Source organism: Spermophilus citellus, assembly GCF_964194105.1.
Source record: "Spermophilus citellus genome assembly, chromosome: 6".
Lineage (NCBI taxonomy): Eukaryota > Metazoa > Chordata > Mammalia > Rodentia > Sciuridae > Spermophilus > Spermophilus citellus.
The window spans coordinates 136035101-136051333 of record NC_138187.1 but is presented as its reverse complement, the minus strand read 5'-3'; the positions used below and the strand labels follow the sequence as shown (position 1 = coordinate 136051333).

At 43.3% G+C, this 16233-nt stretch overlaps 1 protein-coding gene and 1 long non-coding RNA gene across 3 annotated transcripts in view; one reads left to right on the top strand and one right to left on the bottom strand.

The window, feature by feature from the left end:
• NR5A2 (nuclear receptor subfamily 5 group A member 2) overlaps positions 1-1889 on the top strand; it is a 118765-nt gene extending 116876 nt beyond the window's left edge. The window contains exon 7 of the mRNA XM_081299943.1: positions 223-1889. Within this exon, the coding sequence (XP_081156069.1) occupies positions 223-470 (248 nt within the window). The 3' untranslated portion in view covers positions 471-1889. The remainder of the gene's footprint in view (positions 1-222) is intronic.
• The window catches only part of LOC308652183, a 188100-nt gene that overhangs the window by 2664 nt on the left and 169203 nt on the right, over positions 1-16233 (bottom strand). Inside the window, exon 3 of one of the 2 annotated variants that reach the window (XR_014022753.1) lies at positions 15636-15968. The exons of the other annotated variant lie outside the window; for it this stretch is intronic. This is a non-coding gene — a long non-coding RNA (uncharacterized lncRNA). Of the gene's footprint in view, positions 1-15635; positions 15969-16233 lie in introns of those variants that run through there. 2 annotated transcript variants of the gene reach the window in all.

Genomic DNA, 16233 nt, shown 5'->3' with positions numbered 1-16233 from the left:
ACTTGAGGTATATGCAGAATTTCAACAAGACCTTCTTCTAAAGCTCTTTTGTGATCCTTTTTCCCAGGAAGCTTGGTGAGTCCAGCTCACTGAATATTCAGCAGAGTATAGAGAGTGCTTTATTTCAGGGGGAAAATACATCCACTCATTGAACACACTGCTTTGGTAAACTGGGAGTTAGAATGCCATTGAAATGTTGTTTTCTTTGTTTTTTAAATGCAGATGTCAAAAACCTTGAGAACTTCCAGCTGGTAGAAGGTGTTCAGGAACAGGTCAACGCCGCCCTGCTGGACTACACCGTATGCAACTACCCCCAGCAAACAGAGAAGTTCGGGCAGCTACTTCTGCGACTACCCGAAATCCGGGCGATCAGCATGCAGGCTGAGGAATACCTCTACTACAAACACCTGAATGGGGACGTGCCCTACAATAACCTTCTCATAGAAATGTTGCATGCAAAAAGAGCCTAAGTTATGACCCCTAAGAGTTCTGCTTCCAGAACACAAAGAGATTTGAGGGGAGGGGAAAGAACAGGAAGAGGAAAAAAATACTCTGAACTGCTCCAAGCAACACTAATTAAAAAACTCGGTTAAAGATACTGAATTTAAAAAGGCATAATAATCAAATACTTAATAGCAAATAAATGATGTATCAGGGTATTTGTATTGCAAACTGTGAATCAAAGGCTTCATGTCCCCAAAGGATTCATGTGAAGGACATTGTAACGGAATGGATTTGAACTCACAGATGGATTCCAACACTATGTCAGAATAAAAATGGACAGAACAATTCTTGTATATTTAAACTGATCTCCACTATGAAGAAATTTAGGAACCAATCTGTGTTATTAATTAGGCTTATACAGTGAGGGATTGAGCTTACAGAATTCCTCCCTGGTGAAGCTGAACTGAAACAATTCTCAAGAATGCATCAGCTGTACCTTCGACAGCCCCTCTCTCTTCCTCGGAAGGCCTCGCACCTTCTGTCCTGTGATCACCAAGTCTGTACAAAGGACCTATGCTCAGCCACGCCCATTAGTAGCTCCACTAAATCATGAATTCCAAATGTCTGTGTCTTAGACCTGCAAACCGCTAATAAGAACAATCTATAAATATGTCAGCTTGCCATTTTAAATATGTTCTCAAGTTTGTTTTGTCACGTGTTCATGATTTTACAAAGAGCAGGCAGTATCCCTCTTCTATCATATATAAGCATTCATGAATATTAAGGGAAATGACTACAAATTTTTTAAGCAAATGCTCCATAACTAAAGCAAGTTAGATCTTATTTCTGCTACTGTTGCTGAAATGTGGCTTTGGCATTGTTGGACTTCATAAGAATTTCTGGCTGAAAGGCTTTTTAGGCTACATCTGCCCTTTTTAATCATAAAGGTTTGTAGTTCATTTTTAAAAAAAATACAGCATTAAAAATCTTTTGCTGGAATGTCAAATAGTCACAGTCCTAAGTAGTTGAACATAAAAATTGAAGCATGTCAAGCTATGAAAATGAAAAGGTAGGAGAAGCTGATAGATTGATTGACACAGGTTCATTCTAGTTGCCACTGAGCATCCCCTATCTTGAGATGAGAACGGTAATTTTTGAATGCAGCCTGGAAAAATACAACAGTCATTTAAATCTTCCCCAAAGAGGAAAGGAAGAGAGTGATACTGACCTTTCTAAGTCATAGACCAAAGTCTGCTGTAGAACAAATATTGGAGGACAAAGAATTGCAAACAAACTCTCCAAACAATGCCGTCAGTATTATTAACACTCGATGCCACAGGTATGAAAGTCTTGCCTTATTGCGCGATTCTGGAAGGTAGCTGTGCAGATGTGGATCAACTTTAAAAATAAAGTATTAATGCTTTTAAAGTCAGATAAAATATAGTGTTTACATTCTTTAGGTCCTGGGGGTGGGTTGGGCGGGGATCATGATATTACAGAATAACAGAAGCAGTAATTTCTTTAATGTTATTTTTCTGATTCGTAATTATTTTTAACAGGACTTAATTATTATATGTCGTGAGACACTAAAATCAAAAACGGGAATCTCATTTAGACTTTAATTTTTTTGAGATTATCGGCAGCACAATCACTTGTAGAAACTGTAAAAAAATAAAGTATCTCCTAGTCCCTTAATTTTTTTTTTCATAAATGTTTCTGGCTTTTGAATAGTTTATTTATATTGTATATCATAGTTTCAACTGTAGACAATTATGATTCTAATTTATTGTTCTCGGTTTCACCTTTGTATAAGATATAGCCAAGACTGAAGAAACCAAATACATGTGTTTACTGTAGCATGTCTTCAAGTTAGTGGGACATAGTTCAGGGACATAGAAGGGTCTTAATGAATTAAAATCATCCACTTGATTAAATGTTTCTGTAAATCTTCCTAATTCTTACTGTAGTTTATTTAATATCTATTGTAAATTATGGGACCTGTAGCTTCCTCTGTTTTCAAGTAAATTTAACAAGGTGGAGTCTTACCCGGTTTTCCTTTCAAGCATTGTAAGTCGTATACCAAAGATATTAGTTATGACTTCAGCGTGTACAAAGAGAATTATTTTATTACTTTTATTAATCACCTTTAATGCCCGCCCACCCGAAGGGTACAGGCTAGCAAAGCCCAGCCTCGACTTGTGCTGCATCTGTCACCTATGTTATCTTCATGGCCCAAAGAGCAGTGAAGAATTGCAGGTCAGAGCTCACAGCCAAAGCACCCCAGAGCTCGGCAGCATCACTGCTACCCCCATTCTAAACCAAGTCAGAAGACACGTGGAGGGGCACAGTGGTGTGGACAGTCAGGAAATGTTCTATCCCTCGTGTGTGTGTGTGTGTGTGTGTGTGTGTGTGACAAATAGGGCTGGGGATGTGGCTCAGTGGTCCATGCCCTTGAGTTCAATCCTCCACGCACCACCCACCCCAAAAAAGTCAAATACATTCACTCCTATCATCCATGTTTCTTCCTACTGAATATGACCCTAAAAAATGTCAAATTTTGGTATGTTGTTAACCGAGTGGATCACACCCTGGGAATGGTTAGAAAGAGACCATATGGAGTTACGTCCACGCTGCTGGTGACATTGAGGACAGAAGCTGATAAACAAGAAAGCACCACAGCCGCTGGCTGTGGCCCATCCAAAGTTGGCAGATGCCATTTTTCTGATGTTCATTGTTAACCAGTTTGTAACCAGACATCCATTCAGCCAACTGCCTTATCAATTACAGGACTTATTAGTAGAAGCAGACTCAAATATAAAGGTTTTTGGCTTAGCTTGGTTTATTATAGCTGGTCTATGTTTGTAAACACGCAACCTGTAGCGTCCTGAATATTTGTGTTACAGATTTTCTGCGGCTGCTTTGGGCTCAAATCCATGCCATGTTTAGAGTGTGGAGTCGGTTACTTGTTGACATTTTCTTACTGTATCAGTGAAATACATATTGTCATGTCAGTTCTTGCCAGGAATTTCTCAATAAAGTGGAATTTTTTTTTCAGTATTTCAATAAATATTGATATGCCCAGCCTGATAACTTTTAAAAGTCTTTATGTTGTCCTTATTCTATTGGGTGCTAAAACTTCTGAGTAATTAACTACTTGATGGGATTGGAATCAATAGAATTTCACAAGAGGAATTACTTTCCTTCTCTAGGCATTTTTGATAGTCATCTGATGCCCTGCTTTGGATATCTGAAGCATTAAAGTAATCATAATCCATGCATCACAGTTCCACAGAGGAAATGAAGTATTTGTGTCACTGTTAAAACTGATTGGTGGAAAAAAAATGTATTTATTTACTTATTTATTTTTTTGTGGTGCTGGGGATTGAACCCAGTGCCTTGTGCATGTGAGGCAAGGACTCTTCCAACTGAGTTACACCCCCAGCGCCTAAAATCTTAATAGTATCTAACTTTTTCTAATAACTCCTGCACGCTTTATTGATTCCCTTGATCCTCAGAACAACTTCATTTAGTACATCCTCATCTTATGATCTTGCATTATGAGATGCACTAGTCAGAGAAGGAGCAGGGATTTGATCTTTGGTTTATGCCGTGCTGGGGATCAAACATGGGGCCTCATACATGCTGGGCAAGTGCTCTACCACTGAGCCACACCCCAGCCCAGGAGCAGAGCTTCAAACCCAGGCACTTTGACCCCAGGATCAGCACACGTAAACATCATGATATTCTGTCTCCAAAACAGAATGATACGAAGGAAAAGATACTAGAGAAAATCAGGCATCCGGTTCAATGAAGTATACAAAAATATCAAGTACTCAGGAATAGAAAAGCTTTCATATTCTCCATAGTTGAACCATGGAAGGTAGGATGCCCATGTTCTAGAAATCAGCCTCCTTCAATACCATTGAGTATTTGGAGATGTCTTTTTGTTTTGTTTTGTTTTGAGATGGGGTCTTGGTAAGTTGCTGAGAGCCTATAACTTGCCATCCTCCTGCCTCAGCCTTCCAAGTTGCTGAGATTACTGGTGTGCACCACCACATGCAGCTTGGAGATGTTTAAAGCAACAAAGTAACTAATGAATCCATTTGGGAAACAAATAAAACTTATACTATAAAATAACAAAAGAGGGGCTGGGGCTGGGGCTCAGCAGTAGCACGATTGCCTGGCATGTGTGAGGTATTGGGCTCAATTTTCAGCACCGCATATAAATAAAGGTCTATCAACAACTAAAAGAAATACTAAAAAAAAGCAAGAGCCATCAAACAATAATGCTTATGAGTCCAGCCCTCCCGATTAGCCCCCACCCTTCTCATCCTCTGGTGGCGACGATGCTCAGGAGGCACAAGTCCTTTCCAAGCAAATCCTAATTTTTCTTAGGATCCTTCAAAAAGACACCTAGGAGTCAGACTCAACACACTGCACCTGGGGATTTTAAGTGCAAAACTGAGATTTTTAGGTAACAAAGAGCAACCTCCAAACCCATCTCCCTTGTCCACCTCTAGGAAAAACTTTTTCAAAATTATTCTTGCTGACATCCCATGAAATATGAAAATACATGTTCATATTTAATTAGACTATAATTTTCATACAGAAAAGTGTATACTTTGATACATTTTTACACACGTATATATCCAGGTAATCAATACACAATTGAAGCAAGATGAAAAACATGAACTTTAAAAAAAAAAATTTTAAGTAGTTATATACATTTTTCTCCCAGCCCTCTCCTGGATGCTGGCAGGGGTCATTGTGATGAGAGCCGAGGCAGCCCTCCTTCCCCACTGAGAATAACATGCACCAAGTTGCTAAATCCATCAGCATGAGCAGCCTCTAAGGATAAAAAGGGGGGGCTCGTGCTGATGTGCATTTGATTGTTATATTTGATATTCAAAATAACTTTGCGGAGGTTTATACCTTTAACTAAGTTTGACATTCGGTTTGAAGCCATCTCTGATGTATATTTTTATGAGAAACATGTGCAGTCTCTGTTCAACATAACGCAGGTCAGAATGCTGTAGTACTTAGTGATTTTGACATTTCCCTGGAATAATAAAGACCAATTTTCCTTAACGCTGAACAGGAAGTGTATAGTTTAGTCACTCAAAATAAATACTCTTGCAATACTTTAACTGTTTCACATAGGCATTTGTTTTATGTTAAGTTAGGAATTAATAATTCAGTGACTGATGTCAGGCTGTGATTGTGGTTTTGTTTGTAGAAAGGCTTTGCATGTTGCTAGGAGAGAGGGGAAGGGGAAAGGGGGGTGTAATTAGACTAATTGCTGAGTATCCCTGAAGTAAGTTTGAAACTAAACTATCAAGAAACGAGGAGGCTGCAGAGCGTTGGGCCTCCACGCCCCGCTCCAGCCAGCGCAGATCAGACCTCAGGCTGCACCAGGAGGTTTTGTGGATTCTAGGCCAGCCTGCCTGGGACACTGCCTCAGACCTGAGACTGTCCTTGGGACCTGTTAGTCACAAAGAGCCCAGGAGGGACGGGAGACCATGTGCAGACACCTCGTTGGTGTCTTAACTCTTCAACTTTATGGAGGTAGCCATGCCCATCAGCCAACAGCAGTTCCCCGTCCGTCCTTGGTGTCCTTGAGGATGGAGCTGTCTGGGCCAGAGCCTTCCAGCTCTCTAGTAACAGGGATCGAAACCCCTCTGGAGTCCCCGCCACCATAGGCCTCTCCTGCTCAGGCCCGTCTCTAGCTTTCCTTCCTACACCTCTCCCTCGTTCCACATGGCCTCAGTCTCCAAATCCCACAGCTCCTTTTCTTATTTCTTTCAAACCAGTGCATGCCTTCCTTCCTGTGGCTTTAGATCAGGTGCTTGGCCTTTCTGGCCTGAACTTCAGCAGCAGCCCGAAGGCTAGACCCCTTCTATCCAGTTCAACCCACTCCAAGCCTCACTCTAATCCTTTGACCCAGAGCAGTCTTCCCAGCTGAGAGCTGATATCATTCCTTCGCTGATCGTCCAAGGATGCTTACCATCTGTAGGAAAAAAGTCCGTGGAACCTTCCTGACACAGACTCTACCTGCTTTCCCAGCCTCTCTCTCCAGCCTCCCCACACCACCTGCTGTTGTGCAGCAGTCACACCAAACAACCTGCTGCCCTGCGCCTTTTGGCCTCTCTGTTCCCACTCATGCGTTTCCCTCGTGGCTGGAAAACCCCTTCCCCATCCAGTCCAGTACATCCCCACCTCCTGGGTCTCAGATTTCTGGTGTGGTTGTTTTGTTGTTGTTGTTGTTTAGTTTTTTGAGACAGAGCCTCACTAAGTTGCTGAGGCTGGCCTCACACTTGTGACCCTCCCGCCTCAGCCCCCTGACTAGCTAGAATTACAAGTGTGCGCCACCGCGTCGGGCTCTCTGATGTGACTGTGCTCTAGTCTCATCGTGTCATTTCCCAGGATTGTCCCTCTACACTGTGAGCATAAGGGCAAGGACAATGACTCCGTTGTTTCTAAGCCATTGATTCTGTGCTGGCACGCAGCGGGACCGGCACATGGTTTCCACAGAACGTATTCAAGTTTCCTGAATGAGAGCGTAGAGTTTTTCATCACTCAACAAAATACATGAGATAGTCAACTTTCAAAGAAAAAGGTTTATTTTGGCTCACACGCGTGGAGGTTCCAGTCTTTGATCAATTGGCTCCATTGTTTGGGGGCCTATGATGAGGCAAAATCATGGCAGGAGCATGTGAAGAAGAAAACCACTCACCTCCTGGCCAGGAAACAAAAGAGAAAGGAGGAGGAGGCGGCCCACAATCTCCCCCTGGGGGCGTGGACCAATGATCTAAGGTCTTCGCAGAAGGCCCCACCTCTAAAGCTCCCATCACTTCGATAATGCCACCTGACAGTGCCACCAGAGGGCCAAACCTTCAAGACATGGGCCTTCTGGGCACATGCAAGATCCAAACAATAGCACCCCTTTTTCATCTCTTGACCTTGACAAGAGACATCTTAGTGGGCCAACCTTGGGATGATCCAGTGTCCTTCCAATTTGCTTATCCACCCAAGTCCAGAAACACAACTTATTTCATGTTCCTCAGGAGTGATCCACATGTAGGACTGCAAGTCAGTGCCCACCCTAAGCATGTTGTCGACCCAAAGAATAACCACTGAGAATGGCTGTGCTCTGTTGATACAAGGTGCTCGGCAAGAGCTACAAATGGGATTCAAACTGTGCTTTGTGATCCCAGAAAGTCAAACCTATGGGAGGAAGACAGGTGGATACTGTCGTGGAAGAGATTTTAACACATGTGGAGGGGGGAAAATGTCTAACCCTCAAAGCCATCCCATGGAACCAACTCTATCAGAGGAAGTGACCTCCCAGTGACTGTTCCACCCAAGGCTGGCCTGGACAGCACTGCTGGGGAACTCCTGCATAGGAGGGCTGGGTCATCATTAACAATCCTCCAACACTGACAGTCCACAACTCCAACACGGGCAGCCAAACACACTGGCCTGAAACTTCAAGAAAGATCTCTCCCCTCACACGTCTTCTTTCTGGAGAAAACTACACCTGCACCTTTGAAATTTTCTAGAATCGTGAGATACCAAGAGGCAAGATCCAGCCAACTCCAGAGATTTAAATGTATTTTAAAAAATGGATTTACAATGCTTGTATCAGTATTCATTTAGGATACAGGAGAGAAATCACAACCTGTCAAACATGTTAAACCAATTCATCCCTACAATAGTTAATGTTCCGATAAAGAAAATGTCTACTTTTTGAAAAGTTGAATTCAACATTCAAAATTCCTTCTCGGTGGGTCAAGGTGTGTTGCGCAGTGGAAGAGAACTTGCTTAGCATGCAGGAGGCCCTGGGTTCCAACCCCCAAACCACAAAGCAAACAAACAAAAACCGCTTCTCCAGCATCTGCTGTGCAGTGGAAGACGGCTCATGGCCCTGGTTTCCCAACCTGGACCTCCTCGGTGAGGGTCAAGAATGCCCCGTGGTTGATGAGGTCATACAGGAACGTTGCTGAGACCTTTCTCCCAGCCCCTACTCATAGTTCTGTCAACCGTCTGACAGAAGAGAGCAAATTGAAGTTGGAGAACCCCAACGTCCACAAAAATGACTTGAACAAAGGCAAAGTAATTTGTTCAGCTCCAATATTTCTCAGTTGAAAAAAAGAAATATTAATTGAGCATCTATCAAGCAATGATCTAGTTGAGGAAATAAAAATTGAAGAATGCACACTGACACACTAAAGATAATTCATGAAAATAGCAAAAGTAATTCTTGTGCTTAATCCTGTGTGCTACATATACTGTGAAATATTATTATCTCCCCAAAATTTATCCTCCTTTTTTTCCCCCTGGTACATGGCCACCCAATTTAAGTCTACATTTTCCAGCCTTCTTTGCAGCTAGATGTGACCATGTAAGACGGGGTTATGGCCATGGAACGGGAACAGGAATGATAAGCCCAACTCCTGCTGGTCTTCTCCAGCTGTGGAGAGAAGCCTCTTCCCTTGCTCTTTGGCTTTTATCGATTCCCTGTCTGGACCCCAGATGTGGACAATGATCCAGGAGACAGAGGAGCCACCTTATAGAAGTGAGTGACCTGGTGCAGCAGTGTCCTTGGACCCATCCTCAGGTGGGAGATAAATAAAGTGTTCTCTTATTTGAGGGTCTATATTTGAGTCACCGTATTTGAAGGTATCTTTGTTTCACAAGCGCACCGTTCACCCTAATATACAAACATGATTTCATGTCATCGTCACGACAATACCTTCATATGACCAAGGAAACTGAAGTACGCAGAGGTTAAATGGGTTGCCCTAAATCCTATCACAGGTGAGTGATTGAGCAATGGTTCAAAACAAGGTCTGAGCCAGACCCCAGGCTCTCACCACTGAGCCACAGTGCCTTCCTGCAAGCACACACCAATGTCTGCCGCAGGCTCAATGCTCACTCATCACCTGAGCATTTTCTTTAGGACTGTAAAGAAAGAGTGGTGGCACTACATTTCTAAACATCATGGCACCAAAAAAACAGGAATGCTCTTGTCCTCAACAAGAACCTGGACAAGCCTAGCTATCACCACCGACAGCTGAAACGGGTGTCAACTGCCCTGCCCACCAAATGGACATTCTTTGAGTCTTACATAAATGAGAATTCAGAGTCAGAAACCTTTATTTATATGCCATCTAGACAGAGGCACGGTCATATCACCAATCTTCCCCAAATATGTGTCCTGAACCACGTTGTGAACTGTAAGAGCACCACACATTTTTTTTTTCACAACCTCAGTTTGATTAGTACTTTCCCTACTTATTTTATCACAAGATCATTTGAGAAATGTCCTACATGCTTTAATTATTGGAGAATATGCAAATCCAAAGCAATGTTTATGAAGAGAGAACATTCTGGGCTTATCATTTCTACTCACATTCCACTGCCACTTGGAACAGTTAGCAAACTGCTCCCTGTTTTAAAATTTTTTTTTGTTCCAAAGATTTCCCCAGAAAAATAAGTTAGGACTCTGAAAAGTTCTGTCCCATAGACGTGGCATGAGCGTCTATAAATAAGAGTGGAAACACATGTTCCATCCCCCTCCCGAGTGTCGCTGTAACAGGTTTTATTTCCCCTCAGCTCCTGCTTGTGGCCTTGTGTTATTTGAATGTCAAATGTCCCTGCGACCATTGTGCAGCTGGGATTCCAGCCAAGTTCCCGGGACAATGCGTTCATCTCCATCTCCCTTAAAGAAAGAGGCCCAACTTCTTGGAGGTTCTCATCCCCTGACAAGGGCAGGACTCAGTCCCTATGTGGGACTCAGCTGACCACCCACCCACCCACACGCCCACTGCCATTTGTGAAAATAAGGATGAGGATGATGATCAATAATAAATCGCCTCTCGAGTGCTGAGCACTCATGTCCTTAAATCATTTCTAATTCTCCCAACAACCCTACAAGGACGTATGATTGTAGTGACGTCACAGATGAGAAAACCATGGCACCGGTACTGAACGTTTCCTCGGGTCATAGCTGGTAAGTGGCAAGGCCAGGAGCAGACCCAGCCAGCTCTGGCCACTCTGCCCAGGCTTCTAACCACAGAGCCATGAATTTTATTTTGTACTAACACAGAACCTACGAAACCAAAATGGAAGAGACGGATTGTTAAGCTCCTCGCCTACTCTTTCATTTCATTGCCTAACTCTTTGAAAAAATCTCCCTTTTCTCAACCTTAATCCAAACACTTAAAAAGAAAAGGCAATAAAGCACACTATGGTCATAGGTTTATTTCACACCTTTAAAAACCATCACCTTGGCATAACTAAACTCGAAATAAAAAGAGCTGAGTTCTGCTTTCTGGTTTATACACCTTTCTCTTTATTGGATTTTACTTTGTTTAAATAAATTCTTTTTTAATTTACTTTATTTAAAGGTGGTGCTGGGAGTCGAACCCAGAGCCTCCCATGTTGGAGGTGAGTGCTCTACCATTGAGCTACATGGCTAACCCCCTCTGTTTTGTGTTCATGTTAAGGGAACTCAAATGAGGACCTGGTGTGTCTTGAATAATGCAGAACCTTATCCAGCCATATTGTGCCTGAACTGTTCTTGGCCAAAAACAATTTTTTGAACAGTGTAGTATCTAAACGTGTGCTGCTTACAAAAACATAGAAGGCTGAAAACTAGGTAAGTATGGAGAGGAAAAGTGGGAACCAGGGGCCAAGGGAGATCCACAGATAAGAAGATAAGGAGACCAGAAGAAAACATCTAAAATGCACCAAGTATGGGCTTCGGGAATGGAGAGATTGAAAAAAAAAAAAGTAGGAGGTAAGCTAAAGTTGTTACACTGAAGTATCCCATAAGCTAACATCAACTAGGTGACAAAATGAAATGTTGTTTCTAATATTAACATTGTCATCATATTACCCCGTATTACCCCTGGGAAAACTTGGTGACCAAGTTAGGTGTCTTTGTGCTTAGAGTTGTATCAAATGATGGTAATGATGTGCTGCACAATGACGTTTTAACCAAAGACAGACCATATAGCTCGGTGGTTCCGTAGCCTGTCTCACCTAGTGACACATTACAGCCACCTCAGTCTGGATAAATATGAACTGTGATGTTCGCACAATGATGAAATCGCAGGGGTGCCTTCCTCCGACTCACCCGCCCATCATGACAGGCCATGTGGCTGGACTTGGATCAACTCTATTGATCCAAGCACCCCAGACCCACCTGCATTATTTTCATGGGGTGCATCTCTCAGATGGTTCTGTGAGAGTCAAAAGAAGGGGTTTTCCACCTACACTTTGATTCACAAGCCACAGCGATGCCAGTTTCCTGTTTTCCAAGCCTTGTTGGAAAACTTTTCCCAAATATAATCTGATAAGCAACAAAACCTCTTAATAAATGCAAGATACACAAGAGGACCCATACGCAAGAGTAGGAGGACACTGCTGAAGTCCTAAGGATGTGACTTCAGGGACACTTGGGATTACAAATGTTTTCACATTTGAACATAACTCAGTGGGAATAGGGAACTCCAAAATGTGCTTATTTTGTAATCAGTTAGTAAAATACTCTTTATTAATAATCTAGCCAGGGATAGTGACACACGTCTATGATCCCAGCGGTTCAGGAGGCTGAGGCAGGAGGATCAAGAGTTCAAAGCCAGCCTCAGCAACTTAGCAAGGCCCTAAGCAACTTAGTGAAACCCTGCCTCAAATTTTAAAAAGGGCTGGTAATGTGGCTCAGGGGTAAGCACACCTGGGCTCAATCCCTAGTACCAAACAACAACAACAACATTATGGTTCCAAACATGAAAACCTACTCAGCTTTCACAATCTATTCCCATGAAATGTCCCTACTGTTTGGAAGTTTTAAGAAGCAATAGTCTTTGCACCTAAAAGTCCAGGGTTAAGATCTTCATGTGCCCTTGCAATTATTACATTATAGACAATTCTGTTCTTACTTAGGTAAGTATTTTGTTGGGTCCCTCTTTAATCTGCCAATAGAAATGAGACTCTCCTAATTTCTTCAAATGTGCCATAAAAGAAACCATGCTTCTGATATCCCTGTAAGACATATCTTGATTGGGGAGAAGCTAAATGGCAAAGAAATTTGTCTTAGGAGTGATGAGAAGTGTCACTCTCCTGGCTAAGGTTCTCACAGTCATGATCCAGAGGCCAAATGCTGGGGCCATGGCAGGATCACGGCACCAACGTTTCCCACTCCCCCAACCCCAACCCCCATGACTAAGAGCATCCAACATAAAATCACCAATGGATTTGTCTTAGGGTGTTCGTTATTTCCCATTCAACACGTATTCCTTTGGACCTGGTCTATGTGTTAGACACCACCCCTGTGCTCAAGGGCTCACTCTAGGAAGATTTGACTTTAGTTGATGTCAGGGACCAGCAAACTATGGCCCACATGCCTGATCCAGGAGACCCATGGTTGTAAACTTTTGCTGAAGTTTAAAAACTTCACCCACAAGTTGAAGTGCCATCTACACCTGCCTTCCTGGCATAATTAACTACTCTGACTGCACGTTGCCTATAAATGTGACTGCACATCGCCTGTAAAGTCTGAAATACTTTCTGTTTGACTGTCCCAGAAAGTTTGCTGATCCTTGGCTTCAACTCAAAGTTTGGGATCACGGCTGGGTCACTTAAAAATAAATAAAAAAATAAAAAAAACCTTTTATTTGAAACAACTATCCCATCAGTTCTAAGTAGCTCCAACTGTCTAAAAAGGAAACCTGGGTAGGAGGGAGAATAAACAAAGAGGATAAAGCATAACCAAGAATAAACAAAGAGGATTATTTGAGGCCTTTGCTTGCTGTCTCTGCTTCTTACAGGGAGTCTTCTGTGCATCACACTCACGTTGACAAGGAGAGAAAGATCTATTAACCAGCGGGGCACAGTGGCCCACACCTGTCATCCCAGCTGCTCGGGAGGCTGAAGCAGGAGGATCGCAAGTTCAAGACTAGCCTCAGCAACTTAGCGAGGCTCTAAGCAACTGGGTGAGACCCTGTTTCAAAATAAGAAATAAAGGCTGGGGATATGGCTCGGTGGTTAGGCACCCCTGGGTTCAATCCCCAGTACAAAAAAGGAAAAAGAAAGATCTATTAACTTGACAATGCTAAAGGCTTTTAGCAGCTCTGGTATCCGGATTTACAAAGAAAGATCAGAAGACCTGTAGGTAAGATCAGATGGAATGAACACGGGCTTGAGCCCTTCCTCAATGGCCTTACCTCCATGTGGCCCTGTGTGCTTCCATCCCTGTCTTCATCCGACCAGTACTTACTAAGGAATTACTGTGTGCTCGGCTGTTGGGGGAACTGAGGATCATGCAGTGTAGGAGACAAACTGTGTTCTTTATAGAGGGTGAGCTGTAGGGGGAAGAGGCAATAATGGGCAACACCAAGCATGTGCTACAGCAGGTGGTGGTGGGGCAAAGGGCCAGAAGGAGACATAAATTGGGGCAAGGAGACTGAAAGTGGCCATGGGCAGGGGTGGGATGTGGTCAGGGAAGGGCCCTCTGCCTTTGGGAGAAACCTGAAGGAAGAGGGAGAAAGCCATTTGCCTATCTGCACAGTTTGCTGCAGGGATGAATACGAACAAAGGCACTGGGGCAGGGTCTTCGATGACCAGGCTGGAGAAACAGCCAAGGGACACAAAAGTGAATGGGGAGCAAGGGTGCTCAAGGGGATGAAATCCATGGGGGTAAGGGTCCAGGCCACGGAGGCCCTTGAAGACCTCAGCAAGGACTTCACTATCCTTTAGAGTGAGGTGGGAGCCACTAGAGGGCTTGGGACCACAAGGACTGGCACCTGGGTGGAAAAGAGACTGTAGGATGTAGGGAAAGAGCAAGAGGTGGTCGCACTGGCTGCAGCAGCACAGGAGGCCATTTGGACCAGAGGGTACCAGGAAGACTGGCAAGGAGCAGACAGGTTCTGGAACATTCCACAGGTGACACCCAGAGAGTCTGCCCATGACTCGGATGTACGGTTTACAGAAAGGTGAGGAGGCGAATTCATTCCTTGTTACACATGAGTGACATTTCCTCAGCCCTATATAAACCACGGACAAATGTACCTTCAGGAAAATTACACATGAACTTGACAACACAATCTAAGCAAGAGTGCACTTTGTCATAGAGACGTGACTTCAAGATCAGTTGTCTAGCCCTCTTCCAAATAGATGGCCTTCCGGAAGCCCCTTCTAGAGAAAATTCTGGAACCCCCTGTTACTAGACATATTTCACTCATTCCGTGGCCCTGTGGCCCTTTTATAAGCAGAAATTTCCTTTATCTGCAATTATATCCAATGTAAATGACAGTTTACATTTTTTATTAAAAAGTCCTCATACTAGGAATATGTCACTCATACTAGGAATATGTCACTCAGGGTAACTTGAAGCTGTGTTCCTGGCCATAGTCACTCATATTTGGCTCAGAATAAACTATTTTCTTATTTCCTTTAAAGTAGAGTTGTTATTTTACATCAACACCAACATACTCTTTTTTTTTCAGTTAACTTTCACATTGAATAACTAATTCAAACAAAACTTCTTAAAGTGCATTGAGAGTAGCAACACACATACACATACACACACACACACACACACACACACAGGGCCCTCAGGGATGGGCTGGGAGGTGGTGGTGGTGCAGCCCTTGCCTGGTGTGAATGAGGCCTCAGGCTTGGTTGCCAGCACTGCCAATGACTAACTAAATAAAACACCTCTCAATATGAATTTAAAAGTTGCTCCTAAAAATTAGCATACTAGAGTTTTAATTATGAATAATCAAATATCACAATTTCAGAAGAGGGGTTAAACTCTGGATTATAGAATTAATTATAAAGAAACAAAATGGTCTCACTTTTTCAATTACTCATAGCAATGTTTTTCAAAGCCAAGGAGGACAAGGTCGCCTGGAGGACGAGATCATCTAGGGGACGAGATCACCTGGAGCTCTGTGGAGATGCAGGTTCTGATGAGCAGGTCCAGAGTGGGATCCACAGTCTGCAACTCTCATGAGCACCCAGATGGTGTTGCTGGTCCTCCAACCCTGTGTCAACCAGGGGTGACCTATAACTCAGGCTAAGAAAGACTTGGCTAGGAGACCCTTGTTAGAACAGATTTAGTAAACAGATAGTAAATAGAACCATTTGTTCTAGAACTATTTATTGAGGGTCACGTATGTTAGAAGCGAGGTTTGAGATGGAATCCAGTCCCTGGTGAGAGGAATCCATCCCCCAGTCTGATGAGGGGAAAATTCCATTCATAATCCATCATGGCAGCTAAGGGTGCAGGATAGACAGGCTGCTGGGGACCTGAGAGAAGGTGGCACAGGAGGTGCTGGGTAACTACAAAGACTGCCCTGAAAAATCCATGTGAGTTGCATCTTGAAGTGTAGGTGACAACGAGGACACAGAGAGAAAACCTGTTCCTGGTGTGAGAACTGCAGGACCACAGGCAGCTCTGATAGCTCATAAATCCCTCTGTAATTGCAAATTGTTCAGCAAGACTGGACCGCAAGTGCCTGTGGGGGAGGGTGGAGAAGGAGGCAGAGAGTGGGTAGCCAGGAGGACCAGGGGCTGGAGCAACTGACAGGACCCTGAAGGATTTTATCTATTTATTCCATATTTTGTATTGGTGCATGGCAATTATACACAATGGTGGGATTCACTGATATGTATTTGCACTTGCATATGATGTAACAATAGCATTTCCCAGTATTTTTCCTTTCTTTCCCCTCCTCCGGGTCCCTTTCCTTTACTACTGATCTCCCTTCGATTTCCATAAGG